General features: G+C 42.7%; 1 protein-coding gene across 2 annotated transcripts; it reads left to right on the forward strand.

Annotated features, from left to right (window-relative positions):
- On the forward strand, window positions 1-27,700 carry fbxl16 (F-box and leucine-rich repeat protein 16). Of its 2 annotated transcripts, none has more exons than XM_006807504.3 (7): window positions 1-89; window positions 12,624-13,329; window positions 15,396-15,638; window positions 15,812-16,077; window positions 20,600-20,684; window positions 20,876-20,939; window positions 22,823-27,700. In XM_006807504.3, exons 2-7 carry the CDS (start codon window positions 12,631-12,633, stop codon window positions 22,969-22,971), a joined length of 1,506 nt encoding a protein of 501 aa, XP_006807567.1. In that variant the 5' UTR covers window positions 1-89; window positions 12,624-12,630; the 3' UTR covers window positions 22,972-27,700. The 2 variants fall into 2 exon arrangements, with proteins under 2 accessions (XP_006807567.1, XP_006807566.1); XM_006807503.3 differs by lacking the exon at window positions 1-89 and adding an exon at window positions 145-565.

Here is a 27,700-nt window from a genome sequence, read left to right on the forward strand (position 1 = left end):
TACACACAGTGTTGCGTGTCCTCCACAGTAATGGGGGTCCAGTGAAGTTTGCTGTCACGAGTGGGGAATGACGTGCGCCGTTGCTTCAGGTAGCAGTCACACACACACGGGCACAGGTGAAGCAGCTGTTGGGGTTTAGTTTTCGGAGTGTGCAGAAGCTGCTGCTCCTCGGGTTACATAAGAAGCAGACACGGCGGCTCTGTGCACGCCGCTGTTCCAGCTGCCCTCGCCTATCTCTTTAAATGAGACTGAGCCTCTCCGCGCTGCGTGTGTGCATGTGTGTGTGGAGGAGAAATTACGAGACAGAAAGGGCCACTGTAGGACTCGGCGATCGAAAACACAATAGACGAGCTCTTGTGCTTGGATGCGAACGACTTTGCAGAGCAGCCGAATGTGGTTTTGTGTCTATGGCGCATCTTTAGCTCGGCGATTGGACGCAGGACCAGCTCGTAATCATTATTTATTTCGCCCATTCTGCGCCGCACCGGTGGAAGAGCCGTGATCGAGGCAGCGACAGCGACGTGCTGATCATGGATTAATGCCCGAGTGATTTTTCATCTACAAGGTAAACTGCGGAAAGGGCCGAGGGGAATGTGTCGGTGATCGCAGGGTGTAGGCGTGTGTGGCGGGGATGGATGGATGGCGTTACTTTGTGGCAGCAGCATCCACGCCGCAGCTCCTCCGCGCGCAGCGAGAAAGAGGAGACTGCAGGGAGAGGGTGATGTGGGTGAATGGCGGTGGATGTTTTAGTTCTTTGTGTGCACGGTGAGGCCTTCAGGAGCCGGAGCTGATCAACCGCATCGAGCTGCGTATTGTTAACAAACACAATGACGTCAACGTCTGTCAATGACGCACGCTCTTTGGTTCTTGTTTGTTTAACAGTGAAACAGGCTTTAGGAATCATTTGGGCTGCGATGTTTCCTTTGTGTTGCTGTTGTTCCCGGTTCCACCCATGATGCTCCGTCAGCTCTCCGTGGGCCCGCTGCGCGTTTCTGCGCTTCACATTTTAAAGGCTCCTTAAGTAGGTCAAATTTAGAAAAAGCAGCATGTTAGGAAAGCCTGCTACCAAGAGCTGCCTCGAATTTAAATGTGTGGAGCATCTTTTAATAATGCAGCTCAGGATGGTTGTTAGGTCATTCTTGGTAAAGGGCCACATCCTTTCAAATCCACACCCATGCAAGTTTCTCACGTGTGGATGTTATCGAATAAAACCGTCTCAGTGGTGTCACAGGGTTCACCAGAAAACAGCTTGTTTCAAGATGGCAAATATATTACACGTAGTGATAAACAGGCTGGCGCTCGTTTCCTTTAATCTGACAACAACTACACCATCGCTTCACTGGATTCTGCTGCTCAGGCAGGGGTCACTCCTGATGTGTCACATGACTTCATTCACACATAGCAGCACAAAACAGTCGTTTTGTTCAGTTACGCTCGTCATTGATAGAAATGTTTTGGCTGTGTTGGTCTTTGAGTTGTTCTTTTTCTGCTCAACACTTTAGACAGCGCTGAAAATGGGAATTATCTGGTTTTCTTTCCCCATAAAGGAACACAGGGCCAAACATAAACATGTAATAAGAATTTAGTGGTACTGTGACGTCTGCCTCCTGGTGAAGTTCTCTTACTTTTCTCTGCATGAACAAATGTGAAAAACAGAATTGTAGGTTTACTCAGGTCAGCGCTGTCTCCGTGTGAAGCTGCGATTAAAGAGTTGGAGGAGCCACTGAGCCCAAACTCTCAGCCTCAGTGGAGAAGATGCTGGTTCAGGTCCAGCCCAGAAACCAGTCTGCACATGCCAGGCATGAACTGCAAACATGTGTCACTTTCCACTGTCCATCAAGTTTTACACCATGAGAGGCTACCATCTAAAACTGAGCTTTATAAAGTTTATAGTTGATCCTGTGAACAAAGAAACGTGTTTTTGAAGAGAAGCTTTATGGTGAGAATGTTTGAAGGAGTCGAGGTTCAACCTGAAGAAAACTGTACCGGCTGCTAGGCTGATACGTTGAAGCAGACAGAATTCTTCAGCATCCAAACTGCAGTTAAATAAGTGCATCAGCAAGGCAGGAACACCTGCTGTGGAGCACGGCACACTAAAGCTGTGGAATAAGCTTTCCAAAATGAAACTGGTTGAGCAAGCGAGCTACATGCCACAAAGGTACAGCAGAGACCTGAGTGTCGCTTTCCTGTCCACTATTCTGTCGTAATAAAGGTAAAAAAAAACTAAACCCAACAGTACTTAAAAAAATCAAGTCTGTGCAGCGATTACAATCATTTAAATTGAGCTAACATATCCAAACACTCGGCTACTAAAGATGTATTTAAAGAGAAACTTAGCAAAGGGACATTTGAGCAGATCTAAGTTGTGCTTTAGACTAGAAGAATCCTCTGATTGTCCCACAGCAGGAAACAGCAGCAAAAAACACACATAAACAGAACAGAAACACAATCTTTACATATTTACATCATGGACAACAGTTACCAAAACAGAGTACTTATTAAAATGAAAGAACAAATAAGTGGCAAACTCAGGTTGTAGTGTGCAGACAGAGCAGGACACTGAAAGATGTTTAAACAGTCAAGAATATTTAGAATAATTAGAAAAGTGCTGATTGTGTACTTTATGCATAGTTTTGAGCCTGCATGTATCATTTTTATATTCATTTAAAAGCAAGCAGACAAAAACCCCAGATGCTGATGGCAGGTTCATCATCATGTAGCTCGAGGAAGAGTCAAGCCCTTCTTCACTTCATTGGCTTCTAGAATTGAACGTCCAATCCTTCTCCTCACATAAACTCTCCTGAGTGGGTGCGCCCCACTAGAATATGTATGTCATTACTATATTACCCAAGCAGAGCTCGTAGAAGCTTGGTTTGGGTAATAGCTTGGCAGAGTTTCCAGCTCCTGTCCTGCTCCAACACACCGTCTCTTAGTTGATGTAAAAATGCTGTGATTGGCTCATGCTGCGTCGGGAACTTCTCGTTATACCTCCCAGGCTTTTACATGCAGCTGCTGAATGTGATTGATTACTCTCTGCCATCATTTCTTGGTGTTTTTTCCAGTTTGATCTGTATTTCTGGCGTCTCTTTTCATGCAGCACATGGCTGGCTCTTCTTGAGCCCCATTCTACCTAAAAACATGCGACCCTTTGCTGCTCCGCTGTGTCTGTGCTGCACGTCTTTTGCCTGCGTTGGTCTTCTGGCTGCACATGTCACAAGTTTCAGATTGTAGTGCTTTTACCAGAGTTTTTGATAAAAACATCCTAACTTTATAACAAAAGTATTGCATTAGTCTATATATATGAACATGAGAGCAAACATACATATTTACATGGTGATGAAAGGTCTAAAGCCATTCATAGACCATCTGCCTCTGAATATGATCATGTGTATTCTTTTATATCCAAAGCAGAATTAGCACGTTTCCTTCTCTTCATATTAAAAGGTGAACAGCTATCTATGACCAGCTCAGAGGAAAGAGAGAGACAGAGAGATGAGGACACAACGCAGAGTGGAGAGAGAAGATGCTGAACTTGTATTTTATATCTGTTCACCATCAATATGTGGTCAAAAGAGATGTCAGTGCTGAGAAGGCCATCACAAGAAATACCAACCAAACGGTTAGAGAAACTCATGCCAGGTCACCAATCTGACACATGCTTAAGAAAAAGAAATGCACACAAAGACCACAGAAGATAATTAAAGTGAAGTCTCACACTTTTTTCCTTGGATAAGAAAACTTTACAAAATCCACGCCAGTAGCACTGATCCATCCCACATGGAAAAGATATTTATAAATCTTATAAAGTTTGTATCTGTCTTGTGTGAAACTTGTATGAAAAGCATACAAGAGTGAAAACACATATAAGATCCCTTGAAAAATTATATAATGAAACTTGCATGTTTTGGATACTAAAACAATATATGAAAGTAATGAGAAAGTGGCCACTTTCATGAGTAAATCATATAAGTTTTGACTATTTCTTTTCCATATGGGATCTCACTGTCAAAGTCTACAATCAAGACACGTCTGCATGAATGAAAGGCTCACAACACGATGCAAACCACTGTCAGTGCAGTAACACCTCAGTGGACCTGGGTCACCCGTGGTTATTGGTGTGAGCGCTGATAGAAAGAGGTGGAGTCTGAGGTGTACATGGCTACAGTTCTGTGAAAAAGTCTTTGCCCCTTTCCTGAACTTTTCTGTTTGCATGTTTGCCATGTTTCATGGCATCAAACACATTCTAATGTTAGACAGAGATAACATGATTAAATGAAACATGCACGAGCAGCCTGAGATGCTTTGACATCTCGAGACCACTCCATCAGTTGCAGCAGCGCTCCAGCCCCAGACCATCACACTACCACTGTTGGCAGGATGCTCTTTCTATGAAATACTGTGTGATTTTATACCAGATGTAATAAGACTCCAAAAAGTTCAGTTTCACAGAATATTTCCCCTGAAGTCTTTTTTTCTTTGGCAAATCTAAGATGAACCTTTGTAACCTTTTCTGGTCGTCTTTGTCCTTTGGGCTAAAGTATTTCCTCTGAGCTGAACTAAGACAAGTGAGGCCTGCAGCTCTGTAGATGTTGATCGGGGCTTTTTTAGGACTTCTTGTGTGATTTCTTGACGCGGCCTTGGACTGATTTTGTTAGTCTGGCCACTTGTGGAAAGGCTCATCACTGTTCCAGGTTTTCTCCATGTGGTTTACTAAAGCCTTACAATGGTTTTATAACTCTTTCCAGACTTACAGATGTCAGTGACCTACTTCTGTCAGATCTGCTGATTTCTTAATTCAGGAGATCTGACAGAAGGTCAGGCCTGGGTGTGGCATATGAAACTCAGCTTTCCAGAAAATGTGGTTAATCCCAGATAATTCAGTTCATTGGTGACTGTGTTGGCTCTACCCAACATATATATACTGATGACTCTGTATATAAGAACCAATCCATGGTAAATGGTTCTTATATAGTGCCTTTCTACTCTATCTGAGCACTCTTTATACAACACGAGCCATTCCCTCATTTGCACACCTAAGTGCTTTCTATCTAACATTCACAGTCATTCATATCCAGGGATGCAGTTTGCTCAGAGAGCAAATGTGAGGTTCAGTATCTTACCCAAGGATACAAACAAGTGTCTGACAGTGGCTGCAGTAAAGGTTTAGCAGAGCATCTCAAAGGATTCAGCTGTATAAATTTAAAAATATATAAAGTGTAAGAATAAGAAATGAAAACAAAAATATTTAGAGGTTTTGATAGTTTCTCTAGTTGTCTTGATGCACGCTCAATCATGCAAAAAAAGTTGATTCAGTTCATCAGGATGTTTTCAGTGGGAGAAACGTTTCGTCATCATCAGGTGACGTCTTCAGTCTCAGCTGACTGCAGGTTTCTTATAAACAGGACATTTGCATAATGAGTGAAACCAGCCACTGAAGGAACAATGGGCTGTGATCATTAATAAAACTCTCATGACCGTTGATCAAAGCTCACTGACGCCACGTCCACATGAACAGAACCTTTGCTCCAGTCGGTTTTGAGCTTCTGATCATCAGCAGTGTTTTTGACAAATCCTGAGAGAGGAATAAATCGTGTCAAACGTATCGGTGCAAGAACCTCGTGGACTCGAGCTCCTCATTTACATGAACACACTGGAATTTATCAGTGCAGTGAATTTCCTTTAATAACAGCAGTTTGTTTTAGTCATTAACGGTTTTGAATCCTGCATCAAGGTCTAACAGGACACGTTCACAGTCAGAGGCCATGAGACGATCGTCCGTCGCCTGTACTCGAGTAGATTTCTGCAGCTGATTGACAGAAATGCATCTTTGATTAATTGGAAGACAGCTGGGACAAGTGAGGGCTTAAATATTGTAATGACAGCACCCTTAAAAGACTCTACAGAGTCGACTAATAAAGAGAAACTGATCATATTTAACATTGAAGTAAAACTTCAATAACAAAGTTGAACAGTGTTGTGTGGACAGCTCTGATACACATGTGCAAACATGGTTTGAACTTTTTGAATATATCATAAAGCAGTTTGTATGTCAGGCTCTCAGATGTATGAATGTACATGTACAGAAATATAAGAACGATCTTATATTTTATAACATCTTCAGCAGAGATATTCGTGACATTAGGCAATATTTAGTATTAATCCCTTTTAAATAGAATAGCCTTAAGATGAGCCCTGTGAGCGGGTTAGGGTCTCTGTCAGGAAGTGTTTGAACACATATACACCTGCCCGCTAACTTAGATCGGCCAATCAGCAGCTCGGTACCAGAAAGCATAACTTTAGAGGTGACGTGCATGTTAGGCAGGCCTTTGGCACTCTTTAAGGAGTCGACTCAGTTTGTTTCAACATGTTTTCTTTATCCTGTTTGTACATGTGCAGCACTTTGTGACGCCTGCTTTCATGCTAACGTGCTGTATAAATAAAGCTGATATGGTCTGGACCGTGCCTTCATTTAAAAGCACACAGTTGGTTTGTTTTTATTAAAAAATAAAAACTAGCATTAAAAAGGATTGTCCCCTGTGCCTCGCTCAGGACAAAATTATCCAGTTATTTATTTGTGGTGTTGTGATTATTCCCACTGTGGTAATGCAGATGAATGTAAAAAGGGCTTCTGGTCAGATTGGGGTATTTCAGGCCAGCTGACTCATCAAACCCTGTTAGTGAAACGTAAACGAGACTTCGTAAGCTCGGATGTGTTTGTAAGAAGATGAATCAGACGTCCAGTTTCTCTGCCATGAATATTAAACTGCTGCCATTCTGCTATTGAAATGATTGTATGTTCCCTATAGTGATACTCAGAGATATAAACAATATTGTGACTGACAGTGAAGCTTACAGTGGGCGTCACAATGATTCATAACAGATATTTCCAACAAACAAAGAAACAAACAGCTCTGCTCCTCAAAAAAGTAACATAGACCCACCTTCATATAATATGTGGATTGATAAAGTCAGAGAAATTTACCAGATGGAGGAAATAACATCTGCTCTGCAGATTCAGAGAGAATTGTTTACTGAGCGTTGGCGACCCAAACATGCTTTACTGTTTCAATAATTTAGCATAGGTCTGTTTCGTTTGGTTCATTTATGGCTAAGTTTGTCACATGTTATTTAATATTACATAAAGTTTTTGTTTTTGTTTTCTTTTTGTTTTTGTTGTTGTTTGTTTGTTTGTTTGCTTGGGTTTTGTTTTGTGCTTCCTAATTGCAGTTCTTATTTTAATCTACATTTCTGCATTGCGGTTCCTGTAACTGTCCTACTTGTGAACATTGACAATGTTGTAAATTATAATAAAAATTGAGTTAAAAAAAAAAAAAGTAACATAAAGGAAAAAAGTCCAACATTGTGACGGTAAAAAAATGTAAAAAGTTGTTGTATGGCAGTAATAAATTTACTGAAGTTACTGGGATATAACAGATATAACTAATGTTCATGCCTTTGTTTGAAGAAGAATATTTAACACTATTTTATTCACTGAGTTCATGTCAGCACTTCCTTTTTGCTGCTACAGGATATTTTAACTGAAAATAAGCAAGATGAACTTCTCTCTACAACAGCTTGGTGGCGCTGCAGAGGTGCCAATTAAATTAATAACAGTAACATTTATTTGAAGTCATTTTACTTTTTGTAAAGTCTCATTAAAGTTATTATCAGTCCCTCGCTGGATAAAAATGTCTCATTTGTAAAACTGCTGTAAAGTTTTATATTTGTTGCTTATTATTATTATCCATCCATTTCCTTCTACTTCTTCCGGACCTCCTCCCAGAGCGCCTCACCCAGAGCGCCTCACCCAGAGCGCCTCACCCAGAGCGCCTCACCCAGGAGGCATCCTTGGAGAGTAGCGGCTCTGAGCCCGTCTCGAATGAAGGAACTCCTCCTATCTCTAAGGGGGAGGCCAGCCACCCTTTTTTCTGCCACTTATATCTGGGATCTCGTTCTCTACCCCGAGCTGTGACCACAGGTGAGGGCAGAGCTTTGCTGCCATGCTCAGCTCTCTCTTTACCATAAAGGACATGCAGCATCTGCATCACTGCAGCCGTGGCCTCAATCCAGAGCGAGCCACCACCCCATGCAGCCAACAGAACCACATCACTTGCAAAGAAATCCTGGCCACCACAGTGAAGCCTTCCTCCACCTTCTAATTCCTATAAAATATGAACAGGATCAGTGACAAAGAGCAGCCGTGGCAGAGTCCAGCTGTCACCATGAGTCTGACTGATTTCAAAAACGTGGACCAAGCTTCTCAAATTGTTGTACAGGAAACGTACAGCTTGTAGCAATGGGCCACAGACCCCATACTCACAAAGCACTGAGGTCAAATGCCTTCTCCAAAAACACATGCAGACTGGTTGGGCAAAAGCCCTCAAATCTCCTTGAGAGGACAGAGAGTCGGTCCAGTGTCCCACAACACGGACGCATCTGAGGTTCGACTTATGGACAAATTCTCCTTTCCAGTAGTCTGACATAGTCCTCCCCAGAGAGGCTGAGGAGTGTGACCCCCCATGTACTCGGGGGTCTGGGCCATTCGAGTCTCGCCCCCCATCGCCATGCGATGTTGTAGAGATGTGTCAACACAACAACCAGGGACTGAAATATTTAGATTTAATGTCTAACAACAAACAAACATAAAAACACACTGAGACACACACTGTCATACAACCAAAGCCTTATTTGAATCTAAACTTCGCACGACTTTCCTTCAGCTCTTTGAATTTCTTGAAGCCTTTCTAGTTAAAGTCACTGGGTGTCGCTCACAGTGCATACACATGTGTGCAGGTGCATTTAGCCTCTCCTGAGGCTCCGAGGATCCTCATGGTGTTCAGAGTTAAGCAGCACGTCTCAGCTCCTGCTGTGGTCGTGGGGGTACCACGGGGGTATTACGGACAGTCTCAGATTGTAGCATCCTGGTCTTAGCTGATAGCAGTGGCATGCTAGCAGTTGTACTCTGACCTTTGACATCAACAAGACCTTTTCTCCCAGAGAGCCACAGCGCTGCATATTTCTCTTTTTCAGACCATCTCTGTGACGTATGTCTGTGTGGCAAAATCCCACCAGATCAGCAGTTTCTCAAACACCAGCCAACCACATTCACTCAAATCACCGTTCTGGTCCTCAGCTTGAACTTCACCAGGTCACCTCGACCTTGTCTAAGTGCACCGAGTTGTTGCTAGGTGACTGACTGATTAGGTACATGTGTTAGTAAGCAGATGAGCAGGTGTACCTCATGGAGCTTGGCACATTTATTCTTTAAAGGAAAAGCAGAGAGAGCAGCAGGACCCTCTAAGAACTGCAGCAGCAGGCGGTCTGTGTCGATGTTTTACTCTTTAAAGCTGAAACTGATATTTGTGCCTTATTCCAGGTCATTTTGTCATGTAGTAATATTTTTATTTACAGTGTAGTTTGGCTTTCTGGTTTCCTTCTTGCCCAGTCTTCATGTGCTCTGTCTGGCTGCTGATTGGATGCCTTTGTATCCCCCCTGCTTTTAATACTTCTCCACAATTTGAGTTAAAGACTTTTATTTTATTCTGTGTTTTTGCATGAATGCCATCCATCACTTTCTTAACTGATGGGTCTGTATGAGTGGTGACAGGGTGGAGGGTCGGGTAGACAGATCAGTGTGTGCAAGGCTAACAGGAGAACCCACACAGAAAGCTAACTGATGGATAACAGGCTGACCTCTGTTCAGGTCAATTTTATTTATATATCACAACATCAAACAGTTGCTTAAAAGTGCTTTATAGATTGCCTGAATTATTTCACACAAACTCTTTGCAGTTGTTTCAAATATACAATATTTCATGAACACTGTGGGAAACAGACTGTGACGCTCCACAGCTGCACCCACAGTTCATAATGCTGAGTCAGAATCACATGTGAGGGATCAGATTACTGATATTTCCTCTAATGACAATATTGTATGTGTACATGTGTTTCCTCAGGAATGTTGGATTTCATTGAGTCATTTCTATATATTAGTTCTTTTCCTTAAACTTGTTACATCTGTAACAATGTCTTATTTAAATACTCTGTTACAGTTTCTGTCGTGGAGCAACTGTAACCCGCATCATTTCCTGTTCTGATTTAGTGCTTAAAGAGAGAGAAGCCTGTAATATGGGACAAAAATCAAGATAATTGAATTCAGTTCAGTTTCATTTAAATAGCACCAAACTGACAACAGTCACCTTAAAACATTTAATATTGTAAAGACTCAGATACAGAGAAGATAATTAAAGAAGCCTCTGTGAACCCAAAGATCTCGTTTTACACAGACTATTTCCTGTGAATCAGTTAAAGCTGTTTAGCGCTGCTGCTACGTGGCACAACTGTGTGTAGCATCATGTTGTGTTATCTGTGTGGTCTTTATGGTAAACTTTGATCTGTGATATCAGAGACTGCATCAGCTGCTCTGATGGCTTCTCCTGACGTTACTCTGGAGTGTTTGCTTCCTGAAACATTTCATTGTGCTCGCTGTAGCCACGGTTGCTGACAACACTGGCGTATTATGTAATGGATGAACCTTGTTTATGCTACTGCAGAGGCAGTGCCAGTCTGCTGAGGAGCTGACAAGACATGAAAGTGAGAAAATGCACAATGTGTTCTTACTGAAAAGTGCCGTTGTTGTGCATGCATGCACATACAGCATGTAGCATCACATCGAGCTGTGTTAATAGAGTTGGACGGGGAGATAGTGCTGTGCGTCTGAGCACCACAGTCACCATGTTATATAACTGAGTGGTTTGAGCTTTCATGCTACTGATACAGGGAGGCCACACAGAACAGGCTCCTTTACACTGTGCTGTCTTTTACTTCGATATCATGTCAGGTTCTTTTAAACGTTAGTAAGAAGACCGAGGGTTCAAATAACGGGGTTAGGGCTACCTAACACATTCCCAACGATGCAACATGAGGGTTACTACAGACTGGCAGCAGATGGGGATTGAACCAGCAACCCTCTGATTAGTAGATGACCAGCCTAACCTCCTGAGCTACATAATAATAATAATAATAATAATGGATTGCATTTATATAGCGCTTTACAATTCCACTATTCATCCACACACTGGTGGAGGCAGCTACAGTTGTAGCCACAGCTGCCCTGCAGACTGACAGAAGCGAGGCTGCCATATCGCGCCATCGGCACCTCTGGCCAACACCAGTAGGCGGCAGGTGAAGTGTCTTGCCCAAGGACACAACGACCGAGACTGTCCGAGCCGGGGCTCGAACCGGCAACCTTCCGGTTACAAGACGAACACCCAACTCTTGAGCCACGATCGCCCCCCAGTTGACTTACCTCCAATAGCAGATGTTACAGTGATACCAGCCCTGGTTGGTTCTCTGATGGCCAGCAAAGTGTGATTCACACTGAAACACGTTAACTCGCCTGGATCCAGGTTATCCAGGCCCCACCCTGGAGCCCGGTCTTGGGGACAGCTACATGTGTCACTCCTCCTGTGGCCCCTCCACCCACAGAAAGGCCACAAGCTTCTAGTGCAGTATGGACTGGGCAGCTTCTTAAGCAGTGAGGGAAGGAGTGAGGAGCGCTGTGGACCAGTCTGTCATGGTGACCAGAGAACAAAGCTGTGGATTTAGCTCTTCAAATGTTGTGGGTACTGACTGAAAGAAGGAGATGACAGATACAGGCCTGTGGTTTCTGAGCTCTCCCAGAGACACTCTGAAAGGAGCCAGTGAAGTAAAGGTGTAACTACAACACGTCCAACAGACGGGAAGCCCAGAGTAGATGCTGAGATTATGTTATGATGTCCTGCCGGAGGAGCCAGAGGAGGAGGCTGGGGAGGAGGCTGGGGAGGCGTAGGGGGCTGCTGCCTTGACCAACAGAAGGACTTTGTTATTCAGCTGCTGCTTAGATGCACAGCCTTTACTTTGAAGGTGAAGCAGCTCTGCTTCCTGCAAACAGCACTTACACGTGACTCCTACTTCATACAGTGTGTGCCATTTTAAACACAGCAAATTCAAAACATTGGACACAACAAGCTTCTGTTTATGAAAATCTACAACATCATGTGGGTAGAATAGCTTTTTTTAGAGTTTTCACAGTGGACGCAGTTTGGTTAACTTTCATGGTAGCTACTGTAATTTGTATGAAACTAATGTTTCGGAGTATAGCTGTAGTTACTGGCTTAGAGCACGACGCCAAAGGAAACACACCTGTCCCTCGCACGCCTCAGCACCCGTGCTCTTCCTGGAAGGCCCAGCTGGAAGCACGATAAATGAAACAACATATTTAGACAAACAGCATCAGATCTGCTCACAGTGGTCTAATGAAAGTAGCCATATTTCTGATAGTGAAGACTGACAGGAAAGAAAGAGGGGAGACATGCAGGCTCAGCTGTGCAGCGTGTGGTCGTCTGCTCATTCCATGAAAGCAGAGATATTAAAGAAAAGAAGATTATAAATCTGCACTATCAGTTTGAATAGTTTAAAATGACCTCAGATGTGTTAGGCTTGTAAATCAGTAAATTGTATAAATTCATAATCTTTTCCACAGAAATGTGTTAGAATATCATTTTTCATTCCTCTGTAAATGTGTCTCCAGTTTTGTCTTTCAGTGTCTAACGGCGCTCTTTGCATTTGCTTTCTTTCACCAGATTCCCGATGTTGAACATGTCCACACCGAGTGAGCTGAAGTCCTCCTGTGTGACTCGTAACGGGATGGTGAAGCTGCCTCCCAGCCAGCCCAACGGCCTGGGCAGTGCAAGCATCACCAAGGGGACGCCTGCCGCCAAGAACCGCCTGTGTCAGTCCTCCTCTGTACCCTCCATCCTTCCTCCTCCACCATCTTCTCTATCCTATCACCATCACCACCTGGATGGTCCAGGTATGCCCCACGCTGCAGCTCCTCTCCTGCCCTCTGAGCCTGGCAAACCTCTGGTGGGTCTGAAACCGTCTCTTTGCCAGCTTCCTCCTCTCACCCTGCCCAAACCCGTACTGCTGGAGCGCCAGCTCGTTCTGGATGAGAAGCTGCTCAACCGGCTGCTTTGGTACTTCACCACAGCGGAGAAATGTGTACTGGCGCAGGTGTGCAAGACGTGGCGCAAGGTGCTGTACCAGCCCAAGTTCTGGGAAGGAGTGACGCCCATCTTGCATGCTAAAGAGCTGTACACCTTACTGCCCAATGGGGAGAAGGAGTTTGTCAGCCTCCAGGCCTTCGCTCTGCGTGGATTTCAGTCGTTCTGTTTAGTCGGTGTTTCAGACCTTGACATTTGTGAGTTCATTGACAACTACCCGCTGTCCAAGAAGGGCGTTCGGTCAGTCAGCCTCAAGAGGTCCACAATCACAGATGCTGGTTTGGAGGTAAGTCGCAGTGTGTTTGGAATAAAACGTTCAGTCCAAAAGTGGAGCCACTCCAGCTCGCACTCGCAGCACCATTGATGTACCAATTTATTCTCACTATTTGTGGATCATTAAGAATGTAGATTCTACTTCCCCGTGTCTTAAATTGCATTTGTGTTTGATCTTTATGAACTGCTTTTTTTCTTCTCCTCTTTTAGTTCATGCTGCACCCTTATTTGAAGATGAATACAGTTTTTGTTTCCAGACACCTGGTTTCACCTGCACACACATTACTTTCATTCATTCATTATTCTCATTTCTTGTTCAGTCTGAAGCACAGTGTGAAACGAGCACATAAACCACCTTTGGCTCACTTTCCCTGACACACACCTCGTGTGTTTTTATCACAGTGAACAGTAGAACGTGTATTTTGCTGAGACAAATTGGTGACATGTAACCAGCAAAACAGAGATTTTAAATAACTGGCAGCGGTTGTACTTTCACCCAAACTGTTTCTGTCTTTAAACCAGTTTCAGCCCTGATATTTAAGGCATCACTGCTGATGACACTGATGCAGCAACAATATTAAAGTGAATTAGACTCTTTCTGCTGAAAATAAAAGGACTTGTAACCAGTGACAACTGTAGCATGAAACATGGGATTGATGTGTCAGTAATGAGAGCAATGATGGATTTTGCATAAAAAATGTTTCAGTTGTATTTGTGTATATGTGTTAGCTCAGACAGCTGATTTCTCACCTTGATCATTGAAGCTTGATGGATGGTCTTTGTCCTGCTGACAGAGCGCCAGTTTTAGGTTTCCTGAACACAGAAAGTAGACAGCTGATCACTTCATGGTCAGCTTAGGTTTGTGCTGGAGCCTGTACCAGCTAACGCAGGGCTAACGCAGGGCTAACGCAGGGCTAACGCAGGGCTAACGCAGGGCTAACGCAGGTGTTGTGCCAAAAACTGATTTCCGGTATTTGCCAAAAACTGATTGCTCGTATTTAAACTGCTATAAGTAACTTGTTGGGCTATAATATGTGAAACATATGTCAAATGCATCCCTCATGGATGACATAAAGTCATCTTGAGCCACAAACAACATTCGTGTAACAAGGTAGAAGCCGCAATCAGTTTTTGGCATTGACTTTTATATAACCTTTATTTATGCAGTTAAAAAAAATCTCATTAACATTAAAAATTTCTTTTGTAAGAGTAAGTTGGCCAAGAGGAGAAGAAATGGCAGCAAACATTACAATAGTTCTGTAAAAATATTTTAAGTGGGGATAAAGGATTGGTTATAATAAGTACAATAACACAGAGTTGTTAAATATACTTGAAAAACTGATAATTTTTTAATTCTCTATATAACCCCTTTGTAAACCCTGTTCACCGAAGTGTATTTACGAACATACGTAAAGATATTACACATAAAAAATACACAGAAACATTGGAAATCAGTTTTTGGCACAACGCAGGGCTAACGCAGGGCTAACGCAGGGCTAACGCAGGGCTAACGCAGGGCTAACGCAGGGCTAACGCAGGGCTAACGCAGGGCTAACGCAGGGCTAACCATACACACTCACATTCACACCCCACAGTGATTGGATGATTACTAGATATTTTAAAACTGGCTTTTAGATCAGAATTTATGGTTCTCCTGATCACTCTTATTGATTAGCTAGTCCCCATAGTGGCAGTGTGCCAGTAAGAGCAATCACAGCTTTCTAACTCATGGTATATTGAGAATGAAAGATTGTGGGCTCATTAATCTGAGCACAGATGTAGATTGTATTATTGCAGGGTCTTTACCTTATAATAATAAGAGCCTTGAGGCATCTGTTGTTGCCATTTGGCGCTGTATAAATATATAAAATTGAAATTAAGTGAACTGAAAGATTTGCATGACTGCTGGTGTCAGTGAGCGCACCATAAAACCTGTGTGACCTCAGGACTTTCTCTCCTCGCTCTGTAGCCTCATACAATGATTTCATTCATTCATTTTTTAGATAATATGTTGTCCAATGTGACTTTACAGTGTCTGTGGGTCTAATTACATTTCACATGTTATTTCTTGTGTTTCAGGTCATGTTGGAGCAAATGCAGGGCCTGATGCATCTCGAACTGTCAGGCTGCAACGATTTCACAGAGGCTGGCCTCTGGTCGAGCCTCAACGCTCGCCTCACGTCCCTCAGCGTCAGCGACTGCATCAATGTGGCGGATGATGCCATTGCTGCTATCTCACAGCTCCTGCCCAACTTGTCAGAGTTGACCCTGCAGGCTTACCACGTCACTGACACAGCCATGGCCTACTTTACAGCCAAGCAGGTAGGAAGTTAAAATAATAATGATATAAAGTGCTGCCTACTTTAGCTGTCCTCAAGCTTTTTTCTATATTGGACTTCTTAGAATCCAAACAACTTTTTTGGCTTCATCTTTCTTAATGGCAGTAATTCCTTACTACTTACTGACATAATTTAAAAAGTAAAATTCCTCCACAGGGCTACACCACCCACACTCTGCGGCTTCACTCGTGCTGGGAGATCACCAACCATGGCGTGGTAAACATGGTCCATAGCCTGCCAAACCTGACTTCTCTCAGTCTCTCTGGCTGCTCCAAGATCACCGATGATGGTGTTGAGCTGGTCGCTGAGAACCTGCGCAAGCTCCGCAGCCTGGACTTGTCTTGGTGCCCTCGGATCACGGACATGGCTCTGGAGTACATCGCCTGTGACCTGCACAAGCTGGAAGAACTGGTGCTGGACAGGTGAGTGTTCTTTGCGCACGTAGACGGAGTCTGTAATCGGGTCATATTTACACAAAAGGAAGTTACGATAATTAATCCGCTTCAGTGGCAATAAAGATACAACTCATGCTCATGCAGGTATTAAGGGTAGGGATAAATGTTTACAGATGTGGAGGTGTGTGCTGTGTTTCTCATCCATCTAGCAGTGCTGCAGCCAGAATGAACTTATTTTGGTCACTTCAATACACGGAGGGCTGCTGTCTGTGAGAGCTGAATAGTGGACAACCTGCTCTACAGCCTGAGTTGCAGCTGGTGTTTTATTGGTGCAAGAACTTGTAGACTTGGCCGATTTATCTTTAACACAGTGATGATTTGCATCAAGTGATTTTCTAATATTTAAGTGTCTATTTCAGTCCTCACATTTGAAGGCAGCACTTGTGTGCCACATGTTAGTGTCCATGTGGCACTGAGCTCCTCTGCTGTCAGTGTGAGGAGCATTTGTCGAGTGCAGTGATGTTCTGGGACAGGAAGAAACATTTCATTTAGGGCCTTTACACACATAAAATCTTTTAAAAATATTTCCAGACTCATCTATCTGTAATAAAGCCACTCACACTGAATCTGCAGCTTTCATTTCTTAGAACTATAAGCACATCTGAACAATCAGACCTCTGATTGGGCAACAAGTGCACTTGTGATTTAAAACACACATTTTATGGAAGCAGTAATCCTGTTTTACCTCAGACACCAGGTAGATGCTCCGGGTCAGTCGGCTCTCTGAAATGATTTCTCTGCCTCCTCAGATGTGGTCCCAACTCTCCCAACAAGAGCTCAAACTGCCCCACTCACATCCTGAAATATGTACAAACGCAGTCGTGAAGCAGCTTCCACTCCTGGATCAAACCGTGAAATCCTCCCCGCTGCCGCCTTTCCTGGGAAACGGATGAACCGAGAATCTCACTTTCTTCCTTTTCTTATTCAGAAACAGAGCTCGTCATCGCCTAACGTCAACTCTGTTTTTTTCACAGTGTGTTTTTGAGGATGACGATTTGCAAGAACACAAGGCTTTCAGTGTGTGTGTACACAATGCACTGCTTCTTCTCACTTTCCCCAACATGCTCAGTGTGTAAACACCTTTACTCGTTCATTATTCATGTATCATGCTGGTGTATCATAGCTTGCTGTGATACGACAATAATATTAAATATAACACAATTTCAGTGAAAAACTAAACTTCAGTAACACAGGAAGTACATTTGGATTCCATCAATGTTCTGACTCAGGATGGCAGGGGGCAGAGCCTATCCCAGCTGTTTAGTGTGAGCTTGATTATGTCATTGGGGCACTGATGTGTCTGTGCTGTGGGGCTTGACACTTCATGTAAGCTCACTTGTTATTTTCTAATTTAAATTCAATTTAATCTTATTTGTATGAAGTCAAATCACACCAACGTTCTCCTCACTATTGTTAGGTAAGACCCTACAATAATACAAATGGCACCAACAGTCAGACAACCCCCTATGAGCAGCACTTTGGCGACAGTGGGAAGAAAAAACTCCCTTTTAACAGGAAGAAACCTCCAGCAGAACCTGGCTCAGGGAGGGGCGGGGCCAGTTGGGTGTGACTGGAGGAAGATGGGATAAATAACACACTGTGGAAGAGAGCCAGAGATGAATTATTTTGTATAATTAAATGCTTAGAGGTGTATGCTGAGTGAATCACAGGAAGCCAATCTAAGGGAAGATTCAGGCTCTAACTATATGCTCTGTCAAGAAGACACGGTGTCTGTTTCCAGAATGCAAGCTGCTTAGAGACCATGTTTCTAAGCTTTTCAGGGCCGAGTACAATAACCTCAGTTTGATCTGAATTAAGAAGCAAAAAGTTAGTGGCCATCCAGGTCTTTATGTCTTTAAGACATTCCTGCAGTTTAACTCATTGGTGTGTGTTATCTGGCTTCATGGACAGATAGAGCTGGGTGTCATCTGCATAGCAGTGTAAATGTATGCTATGTCTTCTAATGATGCTGAACAGAACAGAATTGGTCCTAGCACTGAACCCTGTGGAACTCCATAATTCACCTCAGTGTGTGAAGAGGACTCTCCATTTACATGCACAAACTGGAGTCTATTAGATAGATATGATACAAACCACTGCAGCACAACCATGGTTCAGCATTCGTTAACATTCTCCTTTTACTTCGGTTGCTGTTTACACACAGTTGGCTGCAGCTTTCCCGCCACTAGCCACACACACTGACAACAACAAACACAGACCCTAGTTCCCATTTTGAAGCGGGCGGGGTCATGATTGCAGATGCCGTGCAGACCGCGCCCTGCCACAAGTACTTTTAATACAGCATGCTCTAATCTAATAATAAAATGTATTTTATTTATTTAAATGTAACCATTCTGGACCACACACTCAGCTCTTCGTCACAGTCTCAGGCTGTCCTGTGTGTTCTCCAGCTGGCCCATCATTGGCTGTGTTTTCTAACTTACAATATCCGTGTATACCGGATAACGTACCAAAGATAAAATACTTTGCAGACTTGTGCAGATATTGATTTTCAGTTTGATGTCCTACAATTGCATCTCTTCCATAACATCCTGTTGCACCTCCAACTTCCTCCAAACAGCATGACAACAAAAAGGATGTAAATCCATCCCCAGTGACTTTCCCAGTTCTCATAGTGAATTACTGAGACACATCATCTCAAACTGGAAAATTATTTCACATCTCAGCGACGAATGATAAGTGCTTCTGTTTACATCGCGTCAGTGAAACAGTCAGCCAGGGTTAGCAAGTGTGTTTACTGCTGTTGTGAGAAAGCAGATGGATCTCCATCCCGATCCCTAGCTGACTAGATTTTTGAAAACCATGACATCAGTCTTCCGACTTCAGTCTCACCTCTGACCTCTGAGACTGGCAGGGGCTCAAAGACAAAAAGAGAAGCAAACATACAGTCAAGCATCAGCTCTCACTGCCTGCCTTCCCTCACCACTGTCTGATGATAATGTGCTTAAATCCTCTTCCCAAAATCTTTATTTTCTTTAAGTTTCCTGTCATACAAGAGCCATTAAATATTGTAGCCGGTCTGAGAGACGTGACGCTGGGTTAAAAAAGGATCCTCACGGTAAATAAAATATCTCAAATCCTTGTCAGCAAAGTAATTACAATGAAAATACTTTGATTCCAGATCCCAACACACTTGGTGGAATTACACTAAAGTAAAAAGTCATATATCTGCAGATGTAATCTATGAGGGGCCGTACAAGCCAAAATTCATTCTTTCACTCTCACACACATACATTCTTCTTTCACACACATATATTTTCACTCTCACATAGTTTTATTTTAATTTTTATATTTAGATATTTTTATTCTCATGTTTACACATATTTAACACACACATTGCAATATTGTGCTCTCTTATACATGTATTTTAATGTACATATTTACAAATTTGCACTCTAACATACATGAATTTTCATTTATGCATTCCTACATTTTGCTCTCATTTACATGCATTCAATATGCATTTAATCTCACAAATAATATATGTATGTAAGAAGAGAATGCATATGTGTGTGAAAGAAGAATGAATTTTGGCTTGTACGGCCCCTCATAGTAATCAGTTTCAAACCTACATTCAGGTATAATTTTACAGTGACAATGTGAATTTGACTCTAACGTTTTGAGGCCCTCCTCACCATGAGAGGACAGTAGAGTCATGGCACTGATGTTTGACACCTCAGTAGTTTTTAAAGTTAAAAACTTAAATAACTTTTGACCTGTTTTAAATGTAATTTAAATGTAAGTGAAGGAGTAACTATGCGCTGATATCCTCCCTGCTGCTGGAACATCTGTGTTTGCACACACACACACCTGACTTTGTTGCCCGTGTGCTTTTCCAATATTATTCTAAACTATTTATGAAGTTTGACTATCACTCAAACACACTGTTTCCAGTTCAGAGTTTCAAAAGAATCACAGAATTTAGTGTTTTGTTTCCGATGGATTTGACAGAGTTTTGCTAATTACAATGAAAATACTTTGATTCCAGATCCCAACACACTTGGTGGAATTCGTCTAAAGTAAAAAGTCATATATCTGCAGATGTAATCAGTTTAAAACCTACATTCAGTTATAATTTTACAGTGACAATGTGAATTTGACTCTAACGTTTTGAGGCCCTGCTCACCATGACAGGACAGTAGAGTCATGGCACTGATGTTTCCATGTGGTTTCCAGTTCAGAGTTTCAATAGAATCACATAATTCAGTGTTTTGTTTCTTTGTGTAGAGTTTTGCTTCTTTGAATTCTGCCAGGTTTCCTTTGTTTGGCAAACAGCATGAACACAAACACTTCGTTGGCCTTTCTGACCTCTTTTACAACCTCGTCAACATCAAAAATGAATGTCATGATCTGCTCTCTGAGAGCATGCTCTAATAATAAGTCCTGTGTAACCACGTCCACACACAGCCCTCCACTCAAACGTGCGTCATTAGATGAAGGTGTAATGTTGCTGATTGTGTGATTTTAGGTGTGTACGGATCACGGACACAGGCCTGGGATACCTGTCTACCATGTCATCATTAAGAAGTCTCTATCTGCGCTGGTGCTGTCAGGTAACAAAAACATGACATTTAGCATTAAACAGCATCTGTATGTGCTGCGGTGCAGCTATAGGAACAGATCGTAGCTGACACCGTACGGCTCGTCTTATTTTTAATGTAAACCTTGCAGCTGCTTTAACAGTAATAGGATCTTACTTCTAACATATTATATCCAGACTAAGCAGTTCTTGTCGTTGTTGCAGGTGCAAGATTTTGGACTGCAGCATTTATTTGGCATGAGAAGTCTTCGCCTACTGTCTCTTGCAGGTATGATCATCATTTCCCCAAATAAACTCCTTTATAATGTGTTTCTGTTGTATCCGAGTTAGTGACAACCCTGTTTGTAATATAATACATGGAAATAAAAACAGAAGGCACTGGTTTCCACATAAAAAAAGGATTAACCACGGCACACTGCAGGCCTCCAGATTCCTTTATGGTTTCATCTGTGACATTACACACCTGCTCTTCATCAGACAGGAAACATCAAGCAGCTCCATCAATCATGTGTGGCAGTGGATGGTGAATGCACAGGTGCTTACACAGCCTCTCCCAGAACAACAGTTAGCTGTTCTCTGATGGAGAGTTTACCAAAGAGTATTTAGACACTGAAATGGGTCAAAATGCACGATGTATCATTTCCTGCTGACCTCACACAGGCTGGCCAGGGGCAGCCAATAGGATTGGACGTGGCCGGCCGGCTGAACAATGACTGTGCCAGTCCAAAGTGTCTGAATGTGTTTTGACTGACACTGTAATATTAAAAAAGGTGCAGAATCACACAGCTAGTTAAGTTCAGTGCAATACTCGGTTTTGTTTGCTACAGAGTTCTGAAATTAAACATATGCAGGGGTCACATATTTCAAGAACTTAGTTGCAAAGAATTTGTGAGGTTTGTCATCTGCAGCAGACAGTCATGAAAGCATCTGTATGTTAGCGGCACTCTTGCAGGAGTAACTGGTGTGCAGCTGCTCCACTCTTCTAGACTAAGGCTACGTCCACACGTACCCGGGTCTTTTTGAAAACGCAGATTTTTCTATGCGTTTGCACCTTTCGTCCACACGTAAACGGCGTTGTCGGTCACTGAAAACGGAGATTTTTAAAAACTCCGGCCAGGGTGGATATTTTTGAAAACTCCGTTTTTGCATTTACGTGTGGACGAGAAAAACGCAGAAAACGCAGCGTCAAAGGTGTGCGCATTTTTTGACGTCACACTGTGCGCCACGTTATTGTTTCGGTGAAATGAATTTCTACAATACTGTTACTGTTAATTGTCTCTGCAGTGTTTAAATGCTTACATACACACAGTTACTGTCCCTCCACACATACGACTCGGTTCTGCTTCTGTGCCCCAGCTTTGTTTACTTTTTCCCGCCGAGGCTTCTAGACTTCTGATTGGCCAACATTTCTGCACGGTTAGGAATATAGCGCCACCTGCTGCTTTGGCGTGTTCCTAGCAGCGTTTTCCTTCATTTCTGCCTTTACGTGTGGACGGGATTATTTTTTAAAACGAAAACGGAAAATCTCCGTTTTCAAAAATACCCGTGTACGTGTGGACGTAGCCTAAGAATCCAAATGCCCTCTCTGGGAGTTACAGTCTCTGGGAGGGCATGTGGGGGTCCTGTTACCACTTAATAAAAACGGAGATCTAAAGGACTTCATTATTATAACAGCTCAACCAACCTTGATGTGTTAAGCATCTGTCGTTTATTATTCCACCAGAGTGTAGCTGCCATCACCAGTGTGTGGATGTGTGTGTGAATGTGTGGATGACTGGATGTGTAAAGTGCTTTGGGGTCCTTAGGGACCAGTAAAGCTGTACAAATACAGACCAGTTACCAGAATAACCAAAGGACTAAATGAGGAAACATCCTTTAACAGGATAGGAGTGTGCAGTCAGTGCACATGTGCAGTGTGCTCCTCTGCTCTTGTGTCTGTGTTGTTCCTGATTCCACATTTTGAGCGTCTGTATGATCATGTGATCATAAATGGAGACTGTGTGCTGTGAGATAAGAAGCCATCAGAAAATATCATCATTTTCACTACTGACAGACTTTTTATGGAATAAATATTAATCACCGGAGAGAAGCGATCAGTGCTCTTCTTTAGCGAGCCCACAGCTGACGTGATCTTCTGCTTTGTTCTCCTAGGCTGCCCCCTGCTGACCACCACCGGTCTGTCAGGCCTCATCCAGCTACACGAGCTGGAAGAGCTGGAGTTGACTAACTGCCCCGGAGCAACCGCCGAGCTCTTCAAATACTACTCGCAGCACCTGCCTCACTGCATGGTCATCGAATAAGGCCCGTGACCGACAGACCACCATACTTCCTGTTTTTCTCACTCTTATACTAAACGCTAACTGCTCCTCTTGTAACACTGTTGCTCATTACCTGACCCTACACCCAGCCCGTCTTCCTCCACACCACTCCATTGAGTAGACTGACCCACAGCTGGACAGAGAGGAAGGAACTCAGACGATGGTACGTGTCAGGATGGTATCTGAGGAGATGCTGGAGTAAAGAGTTTGATGTAACATCTCAGAGCAAGTTTTTCTTCTGGCTGTTGTCTACAGAGAAGACGGCATCTTCAAAGACTCTGATAGTGTTGACTTAATGGATACTGACGGGCAGATGCAACACGGGAAGTAAAGATTGATGTGTTTTAGCTGTTGGAACTTACATACGCGGCCACGCGCCGTAAACATCCTGTACATGGTGAACGCAGTCAGTGCAAGTCCTCAACACCACGAGGACCGACATCTCAGACTGAACCCATCAGTCGGTGTAATATAAACGCTTTATTCATTCTTTTCTCAGAAGTATTTGGCGCTTCAGTTTTCTTTGTTTCGGGAAAGCCATATGTCATCGCACCATACGCCACACGCCAGCTGGAAAAAACAAGTTCAATCAGCGACGACGGGAATGGGAACATCTCTCTTTCTCCTTTGTGTGTGTCAAGTGTTCGTCGTGGACTTGGAGCGACCCATCGTTTCGGAATAAAACACCTGAAAACTAAAGTAATAAGAAACCACAAACAATCACATCTGTTCACGTTTGGTTTGGTTTGCACTCTGGCGTGCTCCCTTTGCTTTCGTGCTCCTTTCCACAGTTTTTGCACACAGGTGCAGTTTACAGGCCTGCAGAGAGTCTGCTAACGATGTGATGCTCGTGTCTGAAATGGTGAATAGAAGCGAGTTACAAATGTGACGGGACATGTGCTCTCAAGTTCAGTAAAGGGGTTTCGACTTCCTGGACTCTGAGTGTAACGTTTAGTGTCTGAATTTGAACTTGAGCTCACTGAAGCTTCTTATTTATTGTGTGCAGTTTGCTAAAGGTTACTTTCAGGCAGTGAATGCAGGCGGGTTGTTGTTGGTGTTCAAATCAGAGAAACTATTCAAAACCACTTTAAACTATTAGAACAACGTCCAGTAGAAACATTGGTGAGAAATGTTGCCACTAAGCCACAGTCAGAGAAATCATTTGATGTAAAAACAAACAGCATGATGAGGTTTCACATTTCCAGTCCAAACTGGGCTCTAAGCTGCCTTCTTCTGGCAACTGGTTGTAAAATGACACTGGTAACCATGACATCAGTAACTGGGAATCCCGCGGGTTAAAGACAGGAGCAGAAGCAGACAGGTGTAGGTATGCCACCCCTAACCACACCCCTCTGACCCAGTCGACATCAGCTGTAAACTGTAACGTGAGCAGCTTGACCGGGGCTTTGATTCTGCAGCACATACAGTAGGTAAGAAAAGAGAAACGCTCCCCGTAAGCCAAAGAATCTGAAAGTGGTCCTCCACCCTGACGGAGAGCCTCCATCCTGCCTCGCTGGTTGAAGAGACGCCTCGGCGTCAGCCATCGTTTGCTTGTGACAGATGTTGCTTAAATATGGCCGCTTGTTTCTAAGTGACGACGGTGAAACGGACCGACTGTACGAACAATGTAGAGCATGCATGTTTTTGGTTGGTCTGCCTTTTTGTTACAGGTCGGTTCCTTTTAGATGTTCTTCAGCATTTCTTCATTGGACATGAATACATTTATTTATTCATGTATTTATTTATTTATTTGAATCAGTTTGTGTCTGATGTAATTTATTTATTGAAGAGATATTCTTAAATCAATTTTGTGTTTGTTTGAGAACTTGCTTTTAATCTGGACTTATTTCATTTATTGCTGCTGCGATGATGATTATAACCATGAACCGCTGACATCAGTGTCAGACTGTGTTCCCCTTTCTTAAAATAAGGGAGCAGAAATTGGCAACTATTTGTGATTGTCCTGAATATGGCAACAAAATTTATATATACGCACACACACACATATATATGTGTGTGTGTGCGTGCGTGTGTGTGTGCGCTTGTTGAGGATTGAATGGAAGATTATTAACACAATACTGGATTTGATTGATGTAAATAAGATCGGAGCATGATCCAGCACGCTTGTTCTAACATACCACTTTATTCGTTTAGAGAGAGACTTTTAAAAACACTTTATGGTGGCATGATAAACGGATGGTTTTCTTATTAGTCTGACTCGCTGCTTAAGTGAAAATCTATTTTTATACATCACCACACTCACATCCTGGTTACCGTGCCCTTCGCAGGCATTTGCAGATTAACTCAGCATTTATTCTTTTATTCAAATTTCACTCAGAGTTCACGTTCAGACATGAACCAAAAAGGACCGTTCAGTCACGTTCTTACACGCAGTCAGTTTTAATGAGTAATGCACAACGTGTGATTGAAATCGCTGTCACACTCTTGTGCACCATGCTCCTGCCTCCTGATCAGCTGTGTTTGTGCTCTGTCAGTATTTTTGCTTTTTGCTTCCAGCAGCTTCACATACATGTTTACGTAGGAGCGCTGGGACGCACAGCTGCATCCTCACCACAAACAACAAACTCCATCATCTGCCCTTGAGTCATTTCTACTACAGTATTGTGTCGACATCTGAGGAGCTTTACAAAAGCAGCCAAACAAATAGTTTACTGAATATGACACGCAGACACACACAGTGTGCGCTGATATCTGACCGTATAATGACTGAGAGGAAGTGCAGGCCTGAGAGCTTCTTGTGTCGTACTTGTACCTGCTGAGGTTTAAAAAAGCATCTTTCCTTCTGAACAACAAAGTGGTTTGGAAACATGAAACGAGCTGATGTGTGTATATTTAGTGACAAAATCCATTTTGTAATACTAGTTAAATAAACATGTACTGCTCTAAACTACAGGTTGAACTATGTAACAAATAATCTGAGTTAAATCACTTCCTGTGCCGTGTTCTGAAGCTCCCAGGCTCATTGTCCTGTTCACTTCTGTCACGTGACACACATGAGCTGAAGTCCAGCCATCACTAACATATTAATGTGAGGAGCTTGGAGAGAAAGTGACTGTTTCCAGCTCTTATCCAAGTTCTGAGACCAGCTGGTGGAGAGTCCCAGATTTGAAGCCAGCTAGTGGGACGTGTTCCTTACTATCGGTGACCCAGTATTGGATCTTCCTTTTTTTGAAGTGCAGTAGAACTGGATGCTTCACATTCAGACACAAACTGCTTCATCACAAGGACAAAAATCCTGAACGACGTAGTGTAAGCTGTGCAGAGCAGCTCCGAGCACAAACAGCCACCTCCACAGGACTCTGCTATGAGTCTGCATCTAAAGGTCAAAGGTCACTCTCTGAACACCACTGTGAGACACCAGCTGTCTGCCACACGATGTGTGATATATTCACTATGTGACAAACCTCTGCTGATTCATGCCTGTTTCTGCACCTCGGCTCATGTGAGGAGGCTAGGGATGCAACGATACCAATTTTTTCAAACCGATACGATACCGATACTTGGATCTGAGTACTTGCCAATACAGAGTACAAAAAATGATACTTCTACCACACACACACACACACACACACACACACACAAATACAATGAATTGGAAGACAGGTTTTATTTTATTCTCTGCCGATAAAAAATAAAATCTTAATAAAAATGACCACAAAAAAATTTCAAGTGAAAAATAAGCACTCCTGTTAAATTATTGCAGAGTCTCCACATTGTAATTCAACAAAATATCACTGAACTATTGGCACTGTCTCGAGCTTTCAGAATAATAAATAAACACTTCTGTTTGGAATAAAATAAATACAAATTAGGTTTGAGAATAAAATAAACTTTTAAATTATTGCAAAGTGTCCATAATGTAAACAAACAAACAAAATAATTATTATTAAATAAATAATAAAATATAAAAAATTATAAAATATATAATAAATAAAATAATAATTGGCCCCCTAGTGGCCAATCTAAAAAACTACAACAGAAATGACAAGCCACCCTCTGATTAATGAAATAAGTTGGTATCGGTTCATGGTATTCATGGTATCGGTTAACTTTTACAAGTATGAGTACACACACATTTTACAGTATCCGCCCCGATACCGATACTGGTATCGGTATCGGGGCCGATACCGATACCAGTATCGGTACATTACTAGATGAGGCACATAATCAATAGTGGGTCAATGACCCTCTTACTCCCACTAAGGCTCACATACGGGACTGTCCACCAGTTGGTCTCAGAACTGAGAAATCTTTTTGAATAAAACGTCTTCAAGAAATTTAAAGAAGTCCAGTCGCTCGTTAGATCACCATGTCTGACTGAGAACACACACTTATAACATACATGTGGCCCTCGAGCTGTCAGCCACAATATTTCACCAGAGAGAACGACAAAGACGAGGCCGTGCAAAGGACGCCCCCACGCTGAGTTAAGGGCTGCTTTTTCACATCAGTCTCATTTCCCTTGTCTGTACTCTGTGACACAGAGAGGTACTACTTCATACTGTGCTGATCCAAATGAGGCAAACAGTCCAATCACAGCTGTACATTGTGTAAAGTGTTGAGAACAAAATGATGTAACTATGATGGAAACCAAAATCCAACATAACCCTTAGATGACAGGATTCAGACCTGCAACGTACGATGATACTGAAACACTTTTATGGGTAAAACAATAAATAAATTAAAACTT

Source organism: Neolamprologus brichardi, unplaced genomic scaffold (genome assembly GCF_056152115.1).
Source record: "Neolamprologus brichardi isolate AB-2024 unplaced genomic scaffold, ASM5615211v1 NODE_ptg000031l+_length_7269946_cov_1, whole genome shotgun sequence".
In the NCBI taxonomy this organism is placed as follows: Eukaryota; Metazoa; Chordata; class Actinopteri; order Cichliformes; family Cichlidae; genus Neolamprologus; species Neolamprologus brichardi.